We start from the raw sequence: 27003 nt of genomic DNA on the forward strand, positions 1-27003 counted from the left end.
TCGACACTACTGGGTTAAATCGGGATCGAGTGGGTCCGGCAACTGAGGTCGGAGAAGAGGAATCGCGATTCATTTCTAGGATTTTTGCACTCAGCAAATCTGTGTTCAGAGAATAACCACCATTATGGCTTTCGAAAAAGTTTGGTGGCGATCGGTAGAATGATTGCTGGGCAACGCTTCGCTTTTGACACAAAAGCGTCGTCAGGCCAAGTGACTAGGTTCCGAGGTTGGTGGAGATTTAAGGCGGAAGGAGAACCAATCAGCCAACTCAAGCTAAACCTCTGTTGGGTGTCGGCTGAGGGATTTTAGTGTGTTAGAGTGCTTGAACAAGTGTTCAGTCGGTGGGGAGACCTACATGTGTTTGGGTCCAAGTATTTTTCACGTAATTGAACCACCATCATGGTTTTCCGTTTGAGAGAGTCGGCTTACTACAACCAGGGCTTCAGTGTCTAAATCCTTTAACTAGCCATTTCTGAAACCACAATCTCGTGGAATGGACCAAGCAGTATTGTGGTAACACTGAGATAAAGAACTTGTGGATTTCAGTTGCAAATCCCGAGTAATCTGTATTAAAAACTGTAGTATGATGAGAAAATGCACCACCATCAGTTTTCTGAACTTTTCAGTCTAGACAGAGAGTCTTCTGGAACACGGCAGTCCATGAATCGTCTTGGAAGCTATATCATTCGTGTTTGTCATCATACTGTTGAAATTCTCACTCACAATCAGTGAAGTATGCTCGACTCAGATTGCCTCACACTTCTCAACTTTTTTCCGGTACCTCATTACTGCAAAATCAACAAATCTGCGCACACTCACTTTCGAAACACCGGCATCAAATAATGCAAATGGGATGGAGTTCACGGAGAAATATATTCTGAACTCTGAAGCTCGAACAGTTTTGAGTTGCTTTTAGACTTGATTAAATGAGTTGTTCACTCAACGTCAACTTAGCATTGGGTAGCGCTCTGCTAGAGCATGCCTCAAAGCGGAAGTTGTAAATTAACTTGTGACTAAACGAGGAATCTGCCGAAAACTATTGATCAAAACAATTCGAATTTCCAGCCATCGTGTGACAAATACGATTCGTACAAACTAAACAGCATTAGGGTCACAAGACTTAAATATAACGGATTCATGTGAGTAAAAATCCTTGGAAAGTGAACTATGGTGGTGCCAGAAGTGAACAGTTCTCTCGACCTGGGTGAAGTCTGATCTTGTATCACGTGTCCCATTTATTCATCTGATCACTCTTCAAGTGCACACTACTTAGGTCAGTTGACAATTAGTAGTATGGTACGGCTTCCACGATGTTCAGTCAAGTAAATAGAATACGGCTGGAGTTTTCCTTCTGTTTGAAGATTTGTTGAACATTTTTAGGGTTTGAAAAGTAATCTTCAATAATTCAGGGGAGTAAAACCAAGTGAAAGATGTTCTTTCAAGCTGGGATTTCGGACGGGAATCGACCTATCATTCTAATATTGATCCATTAAGCTTCCATTCCAAATAGATGCGACTTTTCTTTTGCGTAGACCTACAAAAGGCGTTGAGTTAGCAGTGAGTTGGCAAAAAAGAACAGCCTCAGCTGTTTTGTGCCGAGAGTTCGAAAATCCTGATTTCAGCGTTCGTGACTGGAACTTCTAAAAGTAACGTTTTCCACGACCATGTGGTGGATCTTATCAAATCAGCGACTGATCTACTTTGGCCTGTAAACCGAATGGAAGTGTGTCACAGTGACACTCCAAGGGTCTTGTGTCGTATACCACCACTGATGTACGGTGACCCTGAGACGATCTTCCATTAATTTGAAATTGTTCACTAGAAAGAGTCACCGGTCCAGGGCGATATTTGATCAACCGGTCTCCATCTCCACTTTTACGAGGATTGACATCACACATCATGATCTGGACAAAATAAGACAGCCGGCGAAATTCTACAACACAGATGATGTTTTTTGTGACATCTAAAGAAAAAAACAAGGACACTCACATATTTTGTCCAGACGTTGATGGTCAAAATTTGGTTTTTCTCATTCAAATGAAGAAGCTGAAACAACGACAAGCCCAAACCAACCACGACCGTCTCTTTGTTGTTTTTCACGGGACGACCAATCTTTCCGGCCTTCTCGTAATTATTGATGAGTTGTTTGATTAGACGTTTCTCCGAGGATGGTGTTACTGTGTCTGAAACGGGGAGGGGAGGGCGGAGTGGAGAAGTTCGGTCGACTAATGAAAATCAATACCTCCTAATCTAATGCATAAAATTTACCTCATTTTCCACAATGCTATTGGAAGTAGTTGGGATCACGTGTCTTGACAATGTGTTGTTTTTTTACTGGTGATTATTACGGATTTATTTGACTGATGCTCAAAATAATGGGGTGAATTTCAGCGCTAAAGATGCTCAGCAGAATTAGGATTTTGCAATCGGAGCATCAAATGACTCTCAAGAAGGGACAGAGAAGCTATGCTTTCGCTCGCCGACATAATGCTTTCCGAATTATTTTGAGATCAGACAGAACTGACTCCCCTTCCCATGTGTTGTTAGAGCTAAAGGTCTTACTCGTTACTATCGTTTGGAACAACATCACTGCTTCACAAAATACGCTCACTGGAGCGCCAGTTTGGTTCTGACGAGACTAAACGGAGTCTCAGCCGAATATATCGTTATAACTAATCTTCCTATGAGTATGTGGCACAAGGGTCGCTTCGTGTTTCAGTTGGAGCCATGTTCGAGGTATCGCACCATATTTTTCTCGAAGGGAAACTGCCCATAAAATTGATGAAACACTATGAAGAGTTTTCAGTAAGCTTATCAGTGGTGCTCCCTTTTTATTGGAAGATTGTAGGTGCGAGCCTTGTTAGGGTAAGTGAACAAGAAACGTGATATGGAACACTTCGTTACCATGAAACTCAGGATTAAAAAGGGTCCATCAAACGTCCCTCTAGAGACATTCTATTTGAACCCCCAATGCAACATTCCACGGTAATGTTCCCAAATGTGATGACCTCTCACATGGAGAAATGTTTTGCCATCCCTCCCTCTTTCCGTCTCTCCGATGCTGACGCACTTTCAGAAGGCAGACAGTGAGGCAACCAGAACGGCAAATAACAAAAGCACCCAATCTAATAGTACTTCCACAGACGTATGTCCCAAAAAACCGCCCGCCAATGGGTTATCTTCGCCTGCCATCACTCGACAAGAGCGGCGTTGTTGCCACGAGTGTCTGCAAAAACACAATCCATATTCCCCATCAATGAAGCTTCTACGAGTTCCAAAATAGTCATACAGATCGACTGCCTGACAGGTCACCCCATATCTGCATTGAACTAATCAGCACCGCCCAGGAACGAAATGACAAGAACTGCAACGGCAACCCGGCATTTACTACCGAAATCGGATGATCGATTTCGGGAACAAGATTTCAAGGCGGACTAAACGTTACAGTCCTATAGATTTGAAGCACCTAGTCCCCGCGACTCATTTAGTCAAGACTGAAACAGAAGATACACTTGGGGAGATTCTGATTTTTGTTTTGCTAGAGAAGATCCTTCAAATCTTGCCACTTATGCCTTCGAACGGATCTGACCAATTGGACCTTGGATGAAGAACCCTTCCGGCAGAAAACTCAAAAGACAGAAGAGAGCGTTCTGACTAGAGGTTTGAACTTTAGTAACAAAGACACCATGAAGCCGTGGTAGTTGGCCTTCCTACAAGACAAGTCAGTTGTCAAGTTGAATAAATATAGCGGAAGTTTAATTTTTGAATCAGGTTGATATATTTGATCACTTGATCTCCTAAGCAATCGTATGAATTTAATCACAAGAGGATGTAACTTAAATTAACGATGTCACTAACGCTGACTGCGAATACTCGCGTCCCTGTTACAGTGCCACTTTGATCGTTTCATTCGAAGTTATCGATTATTAGTGCCTTATGCAACCACAGTCTTTCTCGCTGGTATAAGAAAAAAACTAAAAATCACTCAGTAGAATATTCACAACGTGGACTGAGACATTGTCTGCCAATGGGTATAGTCTCCTAAAGGATTGGTGAACTTCAGACTGAAGACTGCGAGCAAAATGCGATATACTTGGGCCCAGGAGTGTCAGCTACCCAACGCCGACGTCCACTCAAGTTCATTATTTTACGTTAAATGAATGAATGAATGATTGAAATGACGTCTTGACCTAAGTCACTATTTATGAGGCCGCTGAAGACTTTGCAATAACAGCCCTATAGGCGTAAGTTACTTGGACACTTCGTATATCATGCCAAAAGTGACCTTCGTCCAGCCAGCTCAATTGAATAACAACATATACGAGAGATTCGGCTGCCTCCAACCTAACACCAAAGCAATCTCACCGGTTCCTCGGCTTTCTAGTGGGTCGGACCATTGTGCCCGGTGTAGTTCACGTGATACGGAACAGGCCATATACGTTTCGTTATTAGTTTTCCTCACTGAGGTGCTGTCGGATTTCTTCAACCAATCGTCTCTGGTGTACTTCAAACAGCCCACTTTTGAACAGTGTATGCCCAAGTCAACCCAGACAGGTATGGGTCCGTAGCCCACGCACACACAACACACACACACACACGTATATGAACACATGCCTGCACCCGTGCGTACCGTGGGATTAGGGTGCGTGTGCACCACCAACCGTCACACATGACGACCAGTAATCACGTCCGCGCTTGCATCAATGATCCATTGTGTGCGATCGATAATTGTAGAGGAAAAGATCGGGCAAATTGGAGAACGTGGTTTGAGGTTCAGTACTATCAGTGTCTACTTGACCGTGTGATCGATAATTGTAGAGGAAAACATCGGGCAAATTGGAGAACGTGGTTTGAGGTTCAGTACTATCAGTGTCTACTTGACCGTGTCTACTTGCTGTTTCGATCCTATTCGAACTCCAACTGCCTAAGGTAGTCAAGTTAAAACCACTAAGAACAACAACTAAGCCTCTAAATCAACGTTATCTTCCATCGACAATTATAGATCGTTCGGCTCGTTTTAAAAGCGTTTCAGGGTTTCGCACAGCTGAATTCTACTGAATTATAATCTGACCAAGAGAAAGTTGGTGACATCCGGAAAACTGTCTGCTGTGTCCGAACCAGAAAAACCAAAGCAAAAAAAACGGCAACAACGCTGCTGGAACGATGGGCGAGGAAGTTTGAAAATGCCTTCGAAGACTTAAAGTTAACCAGAATGCCGTACACTTCTCATTAGGTGTCGATGGTGGAAACACCATTTTGATTAGATGGTTTATTGGCCGGGACACCATTGACTTAAAAGGTAAGGCGGCACAGTGTCTATGGATATTGTGAGTGACTCAGGTTCTCTAGCCAATGGTTGTCCGAGAGCGCACGGTTCAATAGGACATTATACCGATGGAGTATCTCAGACCAGCTGAGTTGCCCTCATCAATATTTCAGCGAGCTTGCGTGTATTTCGGGACACGCCATGTAATCGCAATACGGAGGTGATGAGGCTCGAGAATGGGATCTACTACTGTGCTCGGTGACTCACTAGGTCCTGATAAGTGCAGTTGTTGCGTTGTAATTCATGAATGCGTCTTTTCTACTACCAGCGGTTTCCCCTGTGGTGTCTGCTCAGTTGCGATGATTGGTAGAACAAGATCAGCCCTATCATCTACCAGATGTATCCAAGTAACGGCCTCAGATACAACCAACAAGTATAGAAAATATCTGCTTTTGTTTACTCAATACGAAAGCTCAAAAAATGCCCTCGAATAGTCTGATTTTCCATCAGCGGATTCCGCGACATTCATTATAGCAGTCCCCTTCAGGAAAAAATAGATCCATCGAGAAGATCTTCGGATATTTCTCCTAATGGGATCTACTTAGGCTGCATCTACTGAATTTGAGCGCTTGTAATGGGAGTGAGCACAAAACTTCACCGCAATGTGGAATCTGACGACGGAATGAATGGAAGGTTATGGAAAAACTGTACAGTATGTAGCGAATTTGTTAGCGACCACAAGCGTCCCCACAAGAAATGTACTATTTCAGCACACTGTGATGGAAAAATGTTTCGGCTTCTTTGTTACACTTAGGATATCCGGACAACGGATCACAGAAGGGATCCGCAGGATGATCATCATCAAAGACAACATCAGTGTCGGCCTATGTCAAGCATTTTGGGGTGCCCACACCTCCGACCGCTCAATTAGACAATCTGGAAAGAGGATGATCATCAAGACAACATCAGTGTCGGCCTATGTCAAGCATTTTGGGGTGCCCACACCTCCGACCGCTCAATTAGACAATCTGGAAAGAAAGACACAGCACAAACGCCACTGACATCAATTAGTCACCATTTCTTGCAATGTCTTCAGTCAAGCACAGGCGTGCTTACGGGGACCCCATCCTCGAAGGCGTACAACAACAACAACAACACCCAAAATCTTCGTGATCTCTTCCGCGCCTTTTCGCCAAGTCATACGCTGTCCACCTCGCGAATTGCGCCGTCCTGAAGGAGGCACGGGGAACAACACTCGTCTCGATAGATGGTGTTTCGGCATGTATAGCACATGACCGAGCCACCGCAGCTAATGGTGTTGGATGATTTCCATCGCACAACCAAATACCCGTTTTCTAATCATCCCGTCGGTGCCATTCAACTCCAACGACGCTTCTGAGGCATCGGTGGTCGGAAACCTGAAAACGCCTCACATCATGTGTCCGTAGAGGCCACGTCTCGCATCCCTACAACAACGTATCCCTTATTGTAAACTGGCACACGTGACCCATTGATATGACTTCTTGGCGCTACAATTGACGCAACTTAGCAAACGTTACTCAAGCCTTTGAGATTCTTGCACTGACTTCATCAGACACATTTTCCTCAGAGTTAAGTTCTGAGGTATGTAAAAATTTCCGCAAACTCCAGTTATTCTCCTTGAACTGTGAAAAGTATGTTCAAGGGTTGCACGTTCCGGAACATGGCTTTTCAAGGTGCAAGGCGCATGCCAAAGGAAGGTGTGATGCTGGTCAGTCTATTCAACAGGACTTGGGCTTCGCTTCGGTCTTCAAGCATTAGGGTGGTATCGTCTGTCCAGATCGACAAGGCTTTCACCAGCAACAATTTGAACGCCGGGGTTTTGAAAACCGTCCAGTCTTCGCCTCATTATTTCATCAATTACGAAGTTGAACAAGAATGGAAGGAGTAATGAATCTTGTCGATCACCACTTTTTATAGGGAAGCTTTTGGAGCAGCCGGTGGCGATCAATCCTCGTCATCGATAACTGACGGCGATCTGGTCTATTTGGATTCGGGACTGGTTTGTTGGTGGACACCACGTTGTCAAGCGATTTCCGCTGTTCCGGAAATTCGTACTGCAAAGGAACAGCCTGTGATCGGCACACATCTGAAGTAAGTGATCCCCATTGTCCGTGCGTCTCGTGTTGAGTCCAAGACGACCACAATCGGGCCTCAGCAGTTCTTAGTCTACCTACATGGGCGTTCATATCACCGACAATCACAACGATATATGAGCTTGTAGACCGCTGTACAAGGGTACCTAGAGCGTCATAGAAGCTTCCTTGGCAGATTCAGAACTACAGTCAGTTGGGGGCGTAAGCAGACAATAAACAAGGTGCAATGGACCTCACTTCCTCTATATTTTCTCACAGATGTCGCCAAATGAACCTCACAGAGATTTCTCATTGTGTATCCTATCAAGTAGAGACGCTTCCGCTCAGTCATTCGATACAATCATGTGATAATCCCCAAGTAGACCGAAACCGATCGTGGGCTGTCGATGAATTTTCATCACTCTTGTGAGTTGCCTCCCTTATGAAAATGTACTGCTGTAGCTCGAATATCGTACCAACTGAAACATGAGGCGGCCTTCTAGTGCAGCACATTCGGTTAAAGAATATAATAAACCATAGACTCATTTGAGTCTATTGTCGAAAGCAGGTGATATGAATTTGAGTGTATTTGTCTAGGATACGGTAAAGATTTTGGAATCCGCTGCCAGATAACAGAATCATCTCGTCATTATGGTTGCCAGATTGGACATCGAGCATTGGACGCAACAGCTGATGGACGTAGATCAATAAAAGCGGTCGCCCTAATGGGGTGACTTCCAGGTCCAAGAAGATCCAGAGTCGTAGAACATAATACCGAATTGAAATCTGCATCGTTAGTCGTGCAGTTATCGGGAATGCGATAACCTCAGAAACACAAACAAGGTTATTCAAGACGCGTACGTCAAAGCGGACTTAATTTTATGAACTTGATTGCAATGTACTAGGAACTGGGTCAGCGAGTATATCGCCCGGTAAATTACTCTTACAGGTCAGAAACTGTCACACCCGTGGACGGTTTAGCTTTCTACCTTCCCAACAAGATACTCGGATAAATAGTTCGTCGGACAGGTAAAGTACAGCTGCCTGAAAGGTCTAGTTCGATAACCAGACTCGAAATGCTTTTTCTGATTATGTCTCGAAATCACACTGCTAAGTCTGCGAGAAAAACAAAAGAGTTTGTTATGCACTACTCATAAGGTTGCTGAAAATCCGTCGACAACCCACGACTGGTCTCGCCCTTTTTGGGGCTCATCGGGCAGGCGCAGTTCTCGAGTTTCCGTCAACCTTATGTTCTACTTGAAACCACGAAATTAGCGAATATACATCCATTTGCAAAATAATCTGATTTTTCGAGAGACTCACCTGGAACCCAGCTCACAAACGAGATATTCAGCTGGGTTCCAGGTAAGTCTCTCAAAAAACCAAGTTAGTTTGCAAGTGAGTGTGTATTCTCTGAAAATGAAAGTTGTTTGGAAGATGAAAGGGGAAATTTCCTAGTGGATGGAAGACCGGTAACCTGGAAGGAACATAAAAAACCAGCCCCGTAAATAACTGAAGAAAGAAGCGGAGTCCCTGTGAACTGTATGTGATGCTATTGAATATCAGCGCAATACACCGGTGATTACATGTAGGACAGAACAACAGCGACCCTCCGAAGAGTTGGGTGGACTTAGTTGGTGCATCGATGTTGCTTGCGATGCGTTGATGCAGTCCAGCAAAAACCAGCTTATCCAAATGGTGGTGCATCGTCCTTTTCACCAAACTGTTACAACCACAATCCGAAAAACCTGCCTAGCTAATCAGAACGGATTGGTAGGTACCACAGAGCTTGTGAAGAGTTTCTTAAGAGGAGGATATCACAACCTGGCCCAACTAGTTCGGTACTGACTGGCGCTACTCTTTTGAACACTTGTTCCCTGAGAAACCTGCCAGAATTATAAGCCACTTTGATTCCTTTAGCCTCAAACACATTCCTTCCCGTGAGTTGTGTTCATCCAAACTTGTGGCGTCTGAAAAGCAACGGGCAGAAGTTGGGATAACAGATGAAGGTGACCTTTTGAGGTGAGGTGTGTGAGATGACAAAAAAGTGACCGAGGAAATCTGTGGGGTGTCATTCATGACCGCACTCATAAGCGCGAATCCACCGGTTTAGGTCACTCAAGATGGCCATAGGTGTGCAGCCATTATCCGACTTGACCAGAGCCCTAACACTAATAGCAATGAATAGCACTCTGTGGGTAAGAAGTTGTGCATTCGTAAAAAACATCGTTCAGCTGTAGCACTTTTTGGTGCCTAGCTGCCATGCCAAATGAAGGTTACGATAGCAACAGGCTGCACAAACCTAGAGTGGAGCAGTAGATATCCTCGGGTTGGGTTTGAGCCACGGGCCCTCCAGCGAGTAAGTTGGTACCCCAGTCACTGAGCTACCTGGAGCCCAAAATTACTCGATGCGAGACAAACAAAGCAAGTAGAACGTAGCTCAAAAACGACTGAATTCACAAAGCGTAGGCGTCATTCTTATAGGAAAGAAGACGACAACCTACTACTCACAAGGTTGCTGAAAACTCTTCGACAACCTGCCACCAGTTTCACCCTTCTGGGGGCTCATCACGTAGGCGCAGTCCCCGAGTTTCCGTCAACCTTATGATTTACTTGAATCCGAATTGCACTGCTTTTGAGAAATACACTCATTTGCAAATCTATTTGGCTTTCACGAGAGACGCAACTGAATCTCTCACTTACACTTTCACTTACGTGGCTGGCGTTCGATGTCCAATTGACATGTGACAGTCATGTGAGGTCGGTCGTGTCACTGTACTAGCCGAAGTCATTTTTCAAACCTGACAGCGAAACCGTCCGAACAAGACAACAAACCGAGCCGATAAAATGTGTGCTTGATGGGAACTACCGGTGCACGGGGATGCTGAGTGCGGCAAAATATAGTTTGCCATTCCAACAGGCTGGCCAAAATGACAGTTCACCCCTTTTTCGTGCCTCAGCATACCTGTCTTCACCCCCGACTTTTGACGTTAATTAATGTCATCTGGTCTAAATATTGAACCTGAATTTAGTTTCCTGTAGAGCCATGGTGTTTTGCTGACTGACGGCTTTGAGCTAAGCGCTCACCAATCTGCATTACCTATAGCTGACAAGCCATGGTCGACATTTTTTGTCTGTGTAGCGCAGCATGGCTTTGAGACGCCATCTATAGTGAATAATTTTTCTTCACTTGAGACACACTTATAGACGAGACGAAATAAGTCTTTCAATATATCCTAAAAAGCTTCAAACCATATCGTTGGTTTGTGTTTTCAGGTAACCTTGTTCCGGTTGACTCACTGACTACCAGCACGTTTGGTAGATGCTAATCGATGGGTCAGTCGTCCCGTGTTGACATTCCCGATATGAAGCGCCTAGGCATGACGGTCCCGAATATCAAAAGAATCGGGTTCGAAAGTCTACCTACCGTATTATCTACACAGAGGCAAACCTCTGTTGCTCAAGTTCGCAGAGCCAACGCGTACACCAGTTCGTCACTGATAGACACAGTGCAATGTCAAGGGCCCGTGTGAATTACAGCATCCCCTCTGAGGTCAGTCTCGTGATTCTGATTGGCGGTGCTATGACACGGCGGTGCAAGTCAGAGCAGACCCAGCAGAAGGAGAACGATCAGACATGGGTAACTAGGTCGGTGACGTACAAGCGACACATGCTAGAACACTAGTGACAGATGGTGCGGATATCGAGGACCAAAATAGGTGAAGATCAAAAGTGCACGGGTGGAGCAATCAAATGAATGGGGAAAATGAACTTCACACATCTGACACGCGAGGCAAGCGTGTTACAACTACTCCACCAGCGAACGCTTTTACGTGTGAATAGGTGAACATGTTTGCGCTTGAGTGAGCCAAACACCAGATGCCTCGAACGACGACGACCCAGTAAAGTGCAGATCGATCGGTCCGCCAGTCAGGACTTCCCAAGTAGGTAGCACCAGAGGCTCTAATGTTCGCGCCTGTTCGGATGAGTCTAGGGTGCGCTGGTGGAGTAACGGTAGCACGCTTGCCTCGTTTGTCAGATGTGCGGAGCTCCAATCCCGGACGGACATACGATATGAACTGCTGATGAGCTCCAAAAAGAGCGAAACTCGAGCCCAGTGCTTCCCTCCTGTTGGTGTGGGCTCACCAGAGTGATAGCGCCAGCACAGGAGGATGAGTGTTCAATCGAGTTGACATCAGATCATGTGACGCGATTGAATGCCGGTGGCTTTATCATCCTATCAATAGCACGCTTGCCTTGTTTGTCAGATGCGCGGAGCTCCAATCCCGGACGGCCATACGGTATGCACTGCTGATGAGCTCCAAAAAAGAGCGAACTCGAGCCCAGTGCTTCCCTCCTGTTGGTGTGGGCTCACCAGAGTGATAGCGCCAGAACAGGAGGTTGACTGTTCAGTCGAGTTGACATCAGATCATGTGACGCAATTGAATGCTGATGGCTTTATCATCCTATCAAGGTGTGGCAGGGCTGATCTCGGACGCTGCTCGGATGATCTGGTGCTCAATTGTAGTAAAAGGAGAGACGTGGTTTTAAATCTCTTTAGCGATTCGTGGATGTGTCCACTACCGAGGATGAAACGGCCCTCTAGTGCCTTTGGGCCTTCCAGGAATGGATGATATAGTTAAAACGTCTGTAATTATTGTAAACTGTGATTGGTATGGTTTGTTTGTACAGTCACTTCCAACGGATTATCGGTAAAGCGACGTCAGCGTTGAACACTTCGCCAGTGATAACCCCTATTCCATATACAATTCCGTTAGGACTGCTTGTGTCTAACGGCCACTGAACAAGCAATGATGCCTGATTCCTTTCAGAGATTGACAAACGTTTTCCTACGAAAGTGTGTGTGTGTGTGCGTAGGTGTGTGGACAGAGTTGTCAATGCAGCGGGGCGAACATGATTGGCAACAGCACAGTCACAGAGCATCACAGTCGTGAGCATCTGATAACGACGGTTTCAGTGAGTGACAGGTTGGAGAAACCACAAGACTAATCAGTGGGATTGAACAGATTTGTGGATCAGTTCAAAAACACAGGGAACTGTCGGTTGCTATGATGTAAGAACACTTGGAAATGGCCAAAGACCTACACAAAATTAAGTTCATTTGTTGTAATGACAGCTACAGTGGTAAAAAAAACCTGACTATTTGTGAAGGTCACAAGCTGACCAGATAAGTGAAAGTCCAAAAATCCAATCCAAGATATGTGAATTACTGCCTCTGAGTACACCGAGAGAACAGGTTTGCAGTTTTCCCTAGCTGAGATCCCACTGGATTGGTACTAACCCAAAGAAATGTGGTAGAAAGGTGGAATGTAGTCAGTGCACATCTTCAAGTCGATGTGCGCACTTCCAAACCAAGCTTAAATCATTCGAAATGTGGTTTCCGCTAGAACAAACGGCCGTTTGTTGGCTTTCAACCGTGCAGGTAAAAGAGTTCAGAGTATCCATCACACCGATCCGTCGAGTTATGTCACGACAGAAATTACTGAAGAGAATTTCCATGGACATAACGAAACGATTATTACATGGTCAATAATAAGGCGCCGTTCACTTGAAAGGCACGATAAAAACCGACGTTTGTTTTCAAAATAGTCCTGTACTTTACAAATTTTCGCGACATACTCTTGCAATGCAGTGAACATAGTAACATATTTAGGAGAACTTTATTTTCGGTGCACAGTTGAATGAACAAATTGGTAGAGAAAGAATGTTCTCCGGCGGTTCTACCGGTTCCAAAATCCGGCTTGGAAAAGGAACATGGCGACTCGCCTGGTGTTTAGGTGACATTTTATCAATGTTTGACTGAAATGATTCGTCCAGGTGGAGATGGAGCTTTAGTTCACTTCATTCTTTGTCAATCGTGTCATCACAAATTAACTAAGACCCCTATTTATCAAGACAGGCTATCGAATCCATCTAATTTCCTCATGGCATCGAGCCACTGATTATGTATAGTCAAGACGGAAACGTACGGAATATTGGGTCCCTTAAATGCATTCGGTTAGATTAAATAAAAGGCAAATATCCTGGAGCGTTACAATCGTTAAAAAGAATAAAGAATTTAAACATTAATAAACGGTCAGTTATTGGTTGAGTTCTATCGGTCACTTGATCAATGTCACGGGAACATGTTGGCCGGTTTCAATAAATTAGGTTCACAAAGACGGGGTTGGTAGGGCATCATCACTAATGTTTTAGTGGTCGTTACAATCTTTGCGTCTCTGTTGGGCCACAAAACCGTGAAAGAGTTTGTTGGATCAGCTTGATAGCCTTTTTGCAAAGTTGTTAGATTCGAATGGGACGTTTTGAAGAATAGCATAAAAGGGGAAATTCAGCTAGGATTCATTCGATTCGAAAGTAATTTACACATGAATTTATTTATCACTTGTTTACATCTTCTTGTACAATTAGAACGTAAATCTGATGGAAACTGGGGGCTACGCCTATCTCATGAACCCTAAGAGGCGAGCGAAAACAAAATTGGGCTGCCAAATAGTTTTCAGTAATCTGTGAAATTGTGTGGTGTTGTATCAAGAAAATATACTGCGAAATGTCGAATATCATTCCATTCGAAATACGAGGTGGACTTTGTTGAAAGAGTCACAAGCACCAATATAATTTGCAAATGAGTATATTCCGCTGAGGTGAAAAAATTTTGCGCTAATAGAATGAGGGAAAACGAACGAAGATGAAGATCACCACAGGTTGTTTACTAAGCTCCTGCAGCACCCTTTCGGTGCCTAACTGCCATGCCACCCAAAGGAAGTACGAGGGCTGGGATACTGCCAGGTTGCCCAAGCCTAGACATGGGAAGTTGAGAGACAGAGGTCGGGTTCGAACCACGGACCTTCCGGTCAGTAACCTTGCGCTGAACCTGTGACTACCCCGTCACCCACAAACCTGACTGTTCAGCTCACAGTCGCTCACTGGATCACGAGACTTGTCATTTTTTCATGCCCGCAACCACGTCACATCAAGGTGACTCATCAGACGTCAGTTGTCTACACCGTCTAGTGAGCGATGGAACCACTCATGTGCTGACGCGTCCACGTATACGCAAACGGACCTATATATAGGGCAACTGAACGCAGTCAGCACACACAGACTCGCGCGCGCGCAGGGAGCAGGACGTCAACCCCTCTCCACAAGTCCACGGACAATAATGGAACACGTGTAGCAGCCAAACTGCGGAGAAAACCCGTTCCCACCTTCCGGACTTTCACCGAGGGACTCTCGCATACGATAAGTTCCCTATTGACTTGCTCCACATTTTATATTACCTTTATTTTATATATGCTGCAAATCGCTTCTGTAAACCACTGTCAACCACAGTAAAGACCTTTATTAGTGCATACACCTTCTGATTTGTATTATGGCTATCACCACCTGTGCACTAATAAGCCCTCTCGCTCTAAGGGAGGTATGCTATTCTACAAAACGTTTGGCCTGTGGTATACCGGATGTGAAAATGAACTCAAATCGAATTCGCGACCATTCAGGTGTCACATTGTTCTTTTCTGTATTCTGGAGTTACAGAGCTACCTAAAGTTATCCTTCTCTGGAGTGAGGATTGGGACTGACCTCGTAATGATTTCTCGCAATCTAACTGTTTATATCTGTTGATTAGCCTACTGCTATAAATAAAATGCCAATCAATAAAATCGATAACTGTGTGCATGTGACCAATAATAGCGAGTGTATTTTTCAGTCGATGGCACTCTGTTAAGTGCCTTTCAGTGTAGCTGATCACAAATGATCTATGCATCACTTTGTAGTTGTCTTTAGGGTTAAGTATCAGTTGCCGAAAAAAATCGTAACCGCAAAACACCTTTACTGTTTCACCTAAGCTGCCAAAAAACGAAGATGCACGCACCGACAACGAGGAAAAGGCAAGAGTACAGCTCAACCGTTTTTAACATGTTCCAACAGCAAAATAATCAGTTAGGTTTTCACATGAATGAGCAAACCGAAATGGTTTGTGGTAATAGAATAATGGTATGACACAGACAAAATTTTCGATCATAAACGCTACTGCATGTGACTGATTTTGCTTGCTCAAAGGTTCAAACGAATTGTCGTTCTGTGCTTTAATAAATGCGGTACCACTGTACCTTTAAATATCCTAGTAAACAAGGGTGTGTCGCGCCAAAGCGCTTGGTTACTGAACGGATATTCCGTCCCAGGATGATTTCATTGTTTGGTCCACATTTTAAGTAGTATGATGCTGGCTCACCCGCTGATACGAGATCATCTTAATAATACCAAGAATTACGTCTTTGAACGGGCTTTGAATTCTGTGGTAAACTTTTATTTCTGTTAGTCTACAAGGTTGAGTAGTTCTCATCCTTTGCTTTCGAGTTCTTCAGGCTGCTCTTGACCTACCTGCAAAAGGTGGACCTAATTGAAGGGATGTTTTTTCACAACAACATGGAACTGCAGCTCAACACTTTGGGGTTATTTGCGTATGGCTCGATCAATATTCTCCTGATACATAAACGGACACGGGCAGGTCAAATGCCTGAGATCACCAGGTTTTATGGAAGATCCTGCGTTATCATCCCTATACACATGGGAAGGTTGGCAAATGTATACATGTGAGAGCGAAGAACGTCAAAAGACTTAAACCTGTGAAGTGACTAACTAGAGCAACGAGAGCTTCCCTCTTCGGGGCCACATTGTAAAATGGCAGCCTTTTCTGCTTACCCAAACAATTACGCTTTCAGACGACGTTTCCGTGTCGAAGTTTGATGAAAAAACAGGTTACATTGCTGATGCAGTACCGGAAATGCGCCATGTCACGTGAACTTTTCGACTTCACGTTGTCCCAATAGCTCTTAAATAGGTTCATGTGAAAAAATTACACGAATTTCGACTGCTTGTAAGTAGTTGAGCGATTTTCTTTCAGTAACACATTCTTTATGTCGGTAAATACCTCTATTTGCAAATCAGTTTGGTTTTCACAGGAGACCTAACTGGATATCTCGTTTGCAAATGAGTGTTTGTCGAAATCTGTCCAATTTGGGTTCAAGTAGAACACAAGGTTGACGAGAACTCGGCAACTGCGCCTACCTGATGAGCCCGAAAGAGGGCGAAACCGGTCACGGACTGTTGAAGAGTTTTCAGCAACCTTGCAAGTAGTTTCCTTGCTGATTACTCTTCACCACCTCACTGTCAAATTTGTGACCCATCAGGTAGGTAAAGTCCCAGGGTTTCCATCAATCTTATGTCCTACTTGAACACAGTAATTCGACTGTCACATTAAGCTTTTTTTAATCCGACTCCACATCACACCGTGTTGAAATATATTAACCACAATGATTTAGAGGACGGTTTGTAATCCGTGACACATATTCGCCTTTTGATTCAGTGAGTCTTCTCTCGGGCGGCGAGATGGTCGACGTGGTTAGAGTGCGAATTCACTGACCGGAAGATCTGTGGTTCGGATCGGTTACCTCTGCCTCTCGACTTCCCCTGTCTAGGTTTGGGCAGCCTGGTAATATGCCAGTCCTCATGCAACTTTCGGGTGGCATGGCAGCTAAGCACCGAAAGGCTGTTACAGCTGAACGATTATTTATTTAGCCAAACATTTTGGAATTCTCTTGTTGGAAGTCGTATGTGGAACCTACTTGTTGATGGCATTAACATTACTACTGTCGTTATTCACCAGGCGATGGCGACCTAGACGGCTAGAATACTTTCTAATTTGTAATCACACCTTGAAGGAAAAAATCTCCCATCTGTTCAGCCGTACACTTCAAAGAGGACAGTGTGCAAGCCAGCCATGAAACTTGTGTTTTGATATGAATACCCGAGTTTATCAACCTATATGAGGATTTCATATTCCAGGAGTGGTTTGCAGTTCATTTCTTGGACTGTATACCGAGAAAATCTTTTCGGCAAAGTGCACCCGAATAACTTGTTTTTTTGGTAACAGATGTTTTTAGCCATATTCAAGCAGCATACTTAGACACCGTCGTTATATGTCAGAACATTGAGGCCTGAGCCAAGGAACCGACGATAGATCAGTTGTCGTCATTCTAACCAAATGGTATGATTCTCGTCTTCAGTCAGTATTCATTCCCTCACTTGTAGGCGCGGATGAGTTGTTTGAAATGTTTCCATCGTATTGGCTTGCGCTTGATCTGATCTTTTCTGTTTGAAAAGGTGCCCGGCGCACTTCACAACGCGAGATCCAGCCAAACCAAATATAAGTGCCACACCTAAGCGGCGCCTTGTTCATGTGTTGGCGCTGGTGACCTCAGACCACAGAGTGTGGTCATCCACACTCTGTGTTGTGTGCTGCGTGAACCGAATGTACGAACCTCTGTGCAATATGTTCACTAGGTGCTCCGCAGCTTAAGCCTAGTGTTCGGGTTTCTTAGGGACAAGCGTCTTCGGCTGTGTACATGGTCGCGCGAAATTTGCATACTATGCTGAACAGCGATAACTTCTCTATCCGACCCCTCTGAGCGTGTGCTGCGTGAACCGAATGTACGAACCTCTGTGCAATATGTTCACTAGGTGTTCCGCAGCTTAAGCCTAGTGTTCGGGTTTCTTAGGGACAAGCGTCTTCGGCTGTGTACATGGTCGCGCGAAATTTGCATACTATGCTGAACAGCGATAACTTCTCTATCCGACGGCACTGACTCGAGGATTGGAAAACACCCCTATGACCTTGATCACTGGACAAGAACATCAAAGGACCAATAGTATTGGTCGAATGTTTGCAAACATCAGTGTAAATGCACTAAAACTGACAAAATTGGTGACCATGGGACGAACACCGTCTATAACTGAGGATCATTTTTACTGTCACAGGCGCCACCGTTCGGTGAACGATGCTGTGAATCGGCTCAAAGCATAGCTCAGTATTCAGGCAACTGTGTACTCAAACTCTCTAGTTTCATATAAAAAGAACTGTCTACTTGTTTAGCTGGGTTATGCACTTTCAGTTAGCAAAAGAATGAACCGCGTAGACCGCACTTTGGTCGATGGGATAGAAAATTCAACTTAAGCTGGAAAAAGCGATCCATCAATTTGTACCATTCCGTGATTGAGTGGACTGCCGAGTCAGTCTACAAACTACAGATTGTTCGGATACAAGATAACTTAAGATAAGATAATTTAGCCCCAATTAGATACAGAGAATAAGGAAACCTGCCCAACAAAGTAAATCCTTTACAACTTGATTTGCAAATGAGCCTGTTTCTCGAAAACGGTTCAATTTGGGTTCAAGTAGAACATACGTTTGACAGAAATTCGGGGACTACACCTGCCTGATGAGCCCCAAGAAGGGTGAAACCGGTCGTGGACTTCCGGCGAATTTTCAGCAACACGGTGAGTAGTGCGTTACAAAGATTTTATTCGCTGAATCTATGCTACGTTTGATGCTAGTGTGTACTGCAATGCTGTCATCAACCCGAATTAACAGCGGCCTCACAGGGATTCACACAGTAAAACGGTCGGTGCCGCTTGAACTGCTGATATCATCACAACTATACTCAGGTGATTACCTGTTTAAAGACCGTTTCCGGATAAAAACTCTTTTGGTTTCATGTGAACAGACTTCCATGTTTAAATCGTCCTCATACAAGTTCCCATTCTGGAACACTGTCCCTCCAAAAAACGAATGTCTCATCACACTCCAATGAGCATGATGCTGAAATAGAGAACAGCTCCACTTATTGAGCGTCTGGTGGTTTAGTACACAACTTTTGCGAAGACATTACACATGAAAAAAACTGTTCATTTCGTCAGAGACGGCACAGCCATCCACAGAGATCCTGCATATTGATGTATTTTTTGTCATTAATAATTCAGTCTTCATTAGCCGTTTTCACAAAAAACTCAAAGCAAGCTGGATGTGATCAGAATCTTTCAGACAGGCTTGAACCGTTCACAGTGTGTGGTCTACCAGCCGAGTCACACTTACTGAATTATTGATCGAGAGTTATAGGTCAAGAGTTATATATCATATGCATCCAGAGAGAGGGTTGGTAGAGTAGACCGGATTTCGAATCCTGCTTTGTCGAATAGCTCTATCAAGGATACGACTAACTTCCTGTCTGATGTAAACTTACCAGAATTATTGCACCAGACTAGGTGAGGTACCACTCAAACCTACAACTACACACAATATGTAAGTAGTTTGTTCCACGTTCTGTACTCACTTTACTCGGTGCTGACAAACCTAGGTGAATACGATGAACTTGGCACTTATTCACTATCCAGCAAACGGTTTAATGAATAATTGTGCCCAAAGAACACGGTGAAAGGTCAGAAAATGTACCTTACTTTGCAGCCCAGAATAATGACCCCCTTTTGTTTGTGTGTATGTGACAGAGGTGATGGTATCACTAGTAAGCAGATGAGGTTGGTTCCAGGCTTCAGTTTGTTCTTTCTGGCTTACCAGGCAGTTGTTTTTTAGAAAATAAAACTTCATTGAGAATGTACCCCCTCTCGTTGAAGAACTGTTATATTTTTCAGCAAGAGCACCAGACATAGTACCCATTTCTTCCCAACCGTCTTATCAATGCAATCTATACAACCGTATAATTTTAGTGTATGGATTTGAAGACCATTTGCAGGCAAGTACAACTGATCATATGTTTTGGACTATCTCTTAGGACTATCACCTCTGTAATCACGCCAGCTCGTTCAGTAACCTGTTTATTTAAAAAAATATCTTTCAGAAATTGCAAGCCTTTTCAACCTCAGAGTCCTGGCGAAGACCTATTCTCAGGTCTCAAGAGAAAAGATATTTATGCCAATCGAGAAAGATATCTATCCCCCGAGTCCGCTAAAGCTTGGAGAGTTCGCAAAGGTGGACTTACCAATGTACAGTAAAGATATAAGTATTATCCAAATATATCCCATTTTACTAAAAACTTGCACTGCGCCACGTCCACATTTTTCCTAATGTGTAGTTTCTGATGTCCAGGGATTACCAGTGGATTACACCACTCTGATTGGTTCTGGGATTCAACCAATAGGCGTAGAATGAGACCTGGTGCGGAAGGGAGTAATGACCTTGCGTGCAGTCAAATCAAGTAACTTGCTGACAAATTGATGGCCTATATTGATCAGTAAATCTTATCCTTGTAAGTTAGGCCTTCCAAAAAATGAAAGCACCATCCATGTTTTCCACTGCACCTCCATCACTAAACGAAGGAATGGAGCGATACCCGAAATTTTCAAGAAGTTCACTTAAAAGGTCTGATCTAGGTTAGACAGTAAGTGAGAACTAGATGCAGCTAAAGGACAACCATACAGTTCCAGGAGAGTTAGCCTTAATACCCAGTACTGAAAAATTTTCAAGAAATTCACTTAAAAGATCTGACCTAGGTTAGACAGAAAGTGAGAACTAGGTGCAGCTAAAGGACAACCACACAGTTTCAGGAGAGTTAGCCTTAATACCCAGTACTGACGCTTCCTAGTGCTTTTAGTGAACTTGGGAAACATCTGAATCGGCAATTGACTATTCCTATTTCATGGCAAACCCAGATTAAGGTTTGAAGTCAGCTGTTTAATACCGGCCCAGCCAAATTTCGGTTATTACTCGAATGAGTGGTGGACACAGGGTGATTTCATTTCCATGAAATAGTACACACGGAGGTATTCAACTAATCTGTGTGGTACGAGTTGACACGCTCTCCAGAAAGTTCGCAATTACCGGCTAGTGAGATAATGTGCGGGCTTCTGCGGGATGTGTCGCTGCTGGCATTCGATTTTACGTTGGACAAAAAGGCTTTCAAACCATGCATGACCTTTCGACAGAATGCATACTTTTGTTCCTGCAGAGAAGACTTGTTTCTGTACGCGGGTTAGAACCATATGTCATGAGTTAGGCCCAGATTTATCTGCGTTTTTAGCAGATTTCGACATAGCGCTTCAATTCCGTCCTTAAGATCTATCGAACCTTGATTTTTTACTAGGTGTCATAAAGCACGTATAAAGCAAAAGTAAAAACTGAAAATAGTAAGTTTCGGGTAATGTTGGGATCAAGAAATGAGTTTTAGAGTACGGTAATCTTACCGATGAGAGGGTACGAGGGTTAAAAGGGCTACTTATCACTTTCTCAGATGTTGGTGTCTTTTCAAATGGCTGCCAACGAACCTTTCCGTATTGATTTATCTTCAGAGAGCTATCTGGGAGAGGTTACCATATGAAAATCTCCAAAATAATTTCTCATGATTTGTGCATGCGATTTTTAAAACCAACAACCTCTCCAACTCAATGAACGTTTTCTTTCCCAGTAAAGGCTTATTTGAGAATTTTCACTAACTTATCAGAAAGTCAATTGACGCATACGGTGCCGTCTCACTGACTAAAAACCTTAATTTGAAATTCCGTTGCGTAGGCAACCATGGAGAACGAGAAAACAATCAAAGCATGTCCAGTCAATACGAAGAGAAGTACCGGCTTTTGAGTGGTTCTTACTTGTAATTATCGCATCAGATACATCAAAGACCATGCAGCCTATGCCAGGGATATTGAGTATGCTTCAGTAATCGGCACACATAATGCACTTTTCATCCTGGTATGATTCCCTGCAGTCTCCCTCGTTCTTTCCCCGTAGAAGCTAGTAAACAACACCCGAATGAATTCTGGATGACACTCTGAAAGTTGCTCTTATCAAAGAATGAATGACAACTGTGCTTTACCAGCCAGACAATTTTTCGTGCTCCTGGTTGCTTAATTTGGTCGGTAGATGGCAAAACAACCGAAATTGAAAATTTGAGACACACCTTTTCGTATTCGTTGATTTTTCTTGTCATATAAATTGGTGCTCCGAAATCGCTGCAACAAGTGTTGCTTTGGACTCCATTTCAACGTATAAAAATGCTTGAACCAATGTGGTCTGGCGCTAGCTTGGACTGAAGTACCCCCTGATGGACTAATGCATCAGGTAAAAGAAGAAGCTATCAATGCGGCGGTTGCTGGAAGACGAGTGCGGATGTTGCAACTGATGCATCTGATTTAGGTTTCTCAAACGGATGCCGGATAGTGATGGATATCTTGCCGTCAGTTTGCAACGGTTCATCGATACTACTTATGACTGTTTCAGTCACCTTCTCTCGGCCAAATCTGTCCACTGTCCGTAGACCGCTGATCCTGCACATGTGTTCGTGTGAAAATGTACGTGACCATATCATGAAATGTCTACTTGTGTCGTGTGGTTTTCAACTACGGTCCGCTTACCCTTTATTCGATTTTGCCAGTCCAAATTACTGTGGGCCTTATCATTGTGCCACTTCAATGAAATGTTTTATTCGTAAAGCGGTACAGGACTATCATCACTGTGGGGCATGACCTTCGGATAACTTGGTCCTTTGAGCAATGGAGCGAATTGAGGCAACGCGTTGAATCGACCAGTAATGAGGCTCTGATAAATTATCAACCATCTTGGATGGTAGTTTTGTAAGACTTAATTGCCCAAGTTGTTGTTGTTATCACTCGTTTATGAAAACCCTCACTCTCCATCTTCGCTACTTCCTCCCGTATTTCTCTGGTTTCCGCATACAGGTGAAAGGAAAAAGGTCTTCGCCGCGGAGTTATCCATTCGGAAATGCCAACTGACCGGTTACAGACCATTGAACAAGGAAGCAAAACTCTAATCTGCATCACAGTTACAAAAACTGGACACAGGTCTCCCGAACGAGTCTTCTTGGAGATTCATTGCCTCCAATCATTCGTCAGTCAAATAAAAGCAAATGTTAAAAGGTGGCCCCGCGAATTCCGAAACAGAATTCCATTTTTCAATCGACGCAAAGCGACATTATACGAACAACACATACTACTCGCCTGCCTCCCGATCAGTAGTATCACCGTTACACAGGTAGCCTGCCAGCTGGCTTTTCACTATTATCACCGATCGATATTGTCATGTGATCGTCAGTCTGAAGCATAGCGTATTCATCCACTGTGCGGAAGCAATCGGCTATTCAGTGCAGTCGAGTCGAGTAATTCCAGACTCATCGGCTCACATGATCTGCGGAAATACTAAGGGTTCGATAAAGATGACCCTTTTGTACTGCGTCATTTCATGCCCAACGACAGGATTGGATTGGATCATCGAATGCAAAACAATCAATTAGAAACAAAAAAGGTTTACACGACATAATTTGCGACCGAGACAGAGTTGCAAAATCTGAGGAAACTGTTCTCAGGTGAGACTACCGTCTTGACAAGCCACTTTTACCTGACTTCGTGATGTTTGGTTTTTCCAAAAACCAGCCACCTCTCAGAAGAATCCGTTTTTAAACAACTGTTTCCAGTATTTTTTTCCAGTGGATAAGATTTGTATACATATATCATCCAGTCAGGTATACTACTGAAGAATGACGTCATATTCGTTATTGCGCCCAAAGCGACATTTATGAGAATTCTCGCTCTAGTCTTACCTACCAGAATAAAGTGATCAAAGTGATCGTTCATAAACAGTCCTTTCTAGGAGGTGTCCATGTTTGAGAGGGCCAAAAACTTTGGGAAAAACTTCCAAGAGACCAACAAGAAATTGCCTTCTGTAAACATTAGTGGGTACTCTACAAATTTACAAATTCCGATTTTTGGGAAATTCAAAACAATTTCGAAAGTCTTAAAGTTATCTGATTACATTTGATGTTGATTCCCCTGCCCGGATTGGTGTGTAGAATAAAAACACTGAGCGTTGCAAGCCGAAAGATGATAACTCACAGCTTAGTGCACCTGTTATTGAAATTTCCAGTTCGTTAGACAAATGAAAACGAGATTATCTTTTTGAGTGATCTAGTGTTCTGCACAATCAAGCAGACAGGTTAGAGAAATCAAACTGTGCCCTCTGAATTTTACAGAATCAACACACTCAGATCTTGTTAATCCCATCAGATTTTGCTTTGAACGATTACCCATAACCATTGATAGAATCACATATTATCCGACCTCCTTTCTTTGTTATTCAGAATATCTCGTTTCTTTTCTCCCGGTCACAATGACACTGTTATCCCGCTGAAAAAGAGTTAATGAACCTTCCCTTAAGATGTTACAAACGTTTCGTTTTTTCCGAGTTAGTTTTTCGAGAGGTTGCCAAAATGTTTATCCCCACTCTTGTTCACTTACTCCAAGTGACCCACCCTTCTCTGAAACTGGAGCTGGTTTGGTGAGTCATACTCAATGTATAGCGGTTATTCAAGACCGAGCTCATCCGCCAATCACCGATGACAGAAGCGTTATAAAAGAATAGCCTCAAAAACAGTCCAATTTGGATTCAAGTAGAACATATGGAGCCCCAAGAAGGGCGAAACCGGTCGTGGGCTCTCGAAGAGTTTTCAGCAACCTTGTGAGTAGTTTTCTTCACGAAAATATACTGCGATATCTCGAATATCGTGCCTACTGGATCATGAGGCGGCCTGTGTGCAGCGCATTCAGTTGTAGAATCTAATAAACGAGAGATTCAATCAAGTCTCTCTTGAAAACCAAATTGATTTGCAAATGAGTGTATTTCTCGAAAACAGTCCAATTTGTCTTCAAGTAGAACATAAGGCTGACGGAAACTCGGGGACTGCGCCTACCTGATGAGCCCCAAGAAGGGCGAAACCGGTCGTGGGTTGTCGAAGAGGTTTCAGCAACCTTGTGAGTAGTTTCCTCCATGAAAATATAATCCCTTTGGTTTATCGACACAATTGCTGAAGCTGGGTTGATAACTACAAAATCTTCTATCTTCAACTGTCTTCCTCGGAACCATCACGAGTTAGTTTGGAGTATTTCTCAGGTCTACTTTTCAGAGCGGTTTGTAGGACATTCACACTCTTGATGGAGTGGTAGTCTGAACGACGTCAGAGTTCGCCATCAGCATCCAGTCTTTGTAGGCCGTCTGCCTATGAGTTCGTCTAGAGAGCGTCACACCCAAAGAGTACCACTTGAAACAAGCAATGTTTAGCATTAATCAGCTCGGATATCAATGTCTGGATTCCTAAATACACATATTTTTTCCACAAACTGCACAGATGAATGAAACTAAGAACCGAAACACCACAGTTTCAGAGGTCGACCATCTTTGTGAAGAAGGATTTAGTTGGATAGAGGATTTTAACCAAGACGTTTTAAAAAACCTCATCCCTAGGAAGACTAGGGATGAAGCGACAGGGCAATGCTAGTTTTTTGGGAGATAGTTCCCCAAAAACGACTGTCGTTTGGCATTGTGGGTTGCGGAACAGATGACAGATTCGTACCCTCCGACCTTCTTATGGTTACTTTGTTAGCTTGGGTGAGGATGCGGCTTTTCAATGCGATAGCTCATCCACACACATGACTGTATTCAGGGGGAAGGGACAAAATTAGGACACCACTATAGTCTACGGCTGCTTGTGCAAGCATTCAACGACAAATATTCTGGAATTTCAAATGAAATAAACAACCACCTATTTGTTGATTGGTCAAACCCCCAGAGGAACATTTCATCAATTGGCCTGGTCCCCATTTAATCAAGAACCCTGAGGAATTTGTCGATTCTACGAATCGCGCCTAGTTTTCTAACCCCATTCGTTTGTCGTCAAACGTTTTGTTTACTGCCGTTGGCTCGGAAAAAAACAAGCAATTTGCCAAACAATAGGGTGGAAAGCCCCCACGCCCCAGTATTGATCGCAAGGAAACGTATTAGTGTATTAAATACACGCACATTCCATTCATGATTGCTTACTGGCTTTTTTTTCGGTAGTACATAAACATGTCAGCATAGATGCCAGGGTAAATGGTGTACTTCAGAGTTGTGCCGCAAAGCACAAGTTCCTTGGTTATTTTGAACGTCCAACTACCTTATGGTAGATGCCACCAAATCCTTTGGGACGTGGTTTATTGAAGAAATTCCAGTTTTCAGAATATTCTTCTACCAGTAACCCAATATCATCCAACAAGATTGTCCTCAAATGTAAATGGACACAACTTTGCGAGTGGAAAGTACTTCTACGCCTCGAACTGAACTCCCAGAGTGTTTTAGCTCCGTTTAGCTGCTTGGAGACCTGCACGAGAGCCATTCATTCAAAGCCATCTGAATCTTCCCTTCTTAACGGTTAAGTAAGCCAAAATAATATTTAACCTGCGTCTGTAGCTGTTTGAATGGTGCGCGATTCGTGTAACCAACGAATGCAATTTAAATTGCATTTCGGCAGTGTAAAGTTTGGACTTGGTGCTCACATACAGCCGATTTATGAAGTAATAACTGAACTCGCGCATTACGGATGCTGGGGGTGTAAAGCAGTTGAAACTTGACTGTTCTCGCTTACACATGCTTAACACATGACGTCTACCTCGCCCTCCCAATTACAGCTATCCCGGACGAGTCACCACGAGAGCCGGACAGGAAAAAGTGGCCTGCTGGCGCACCCCGAGTGACCTTGACCTGTTTTTCTGTACTTCACGTGACTTATACGCGTGGTTCCGGTTCCGATTTCGGTATCGAATATACGTGTGTTCGGAACGCGGTCGTTATGCTTTCCGATCCCTGTGTCGTGCTTGCTGTGTCTGAGTTAACCCGGTGTGTCCGTTGCCTTACAGCGTCTAGCGTCGACTCGCCCACGGTATAAGGGAATTCACTCTGAGACAAAGAACGAACGCTTGTCCCCCCCCCCC

The 27003-nt window shown here is 43.8% G+C and overlaps 1 protein-coding gene across 1 annotated transcript in view; it reads right to left on the reverse strand.

The window, feature by feature from the left end:
* Positions 1-27003, reverse strand: part of T265_14364 (hypothetical protein) — a gene marked incomplete at both ends in the record, with an annotated part of 74200 nt that overhangs the window by 19369 nt on the left and 27828 nt on the right. Inside the window, 3 exons of the mRNA XM_009173327.1 lie at positions 1990-2183; positions 6383-6575; positions 6615-6684. Coding sequence (XP_009171591.1) covers positions 1990-2183; positions 6383-6575; positions 6615-6684 — 457 coding nt within the window. The remainder of the gene's footprint in view (positions 1-1989; positions 2184-6382; positions 6576-6614; positions 6685-27003) is intronic.

This window comes from Opisthorchis viverrini, assembly GCF_000715545.1.
Source record: "Opisthorchis viverrini unplaced genomic scaffold opera_v5_184, whole genome shotgun sequence".
Lineage (NCBI taxonomy): Eukaryota > Metazoa > Platyhelminthes > Trematoda > Opisthorchiida > Opisthorchiidae > Opisthorchis > Opisthorchis viverrini.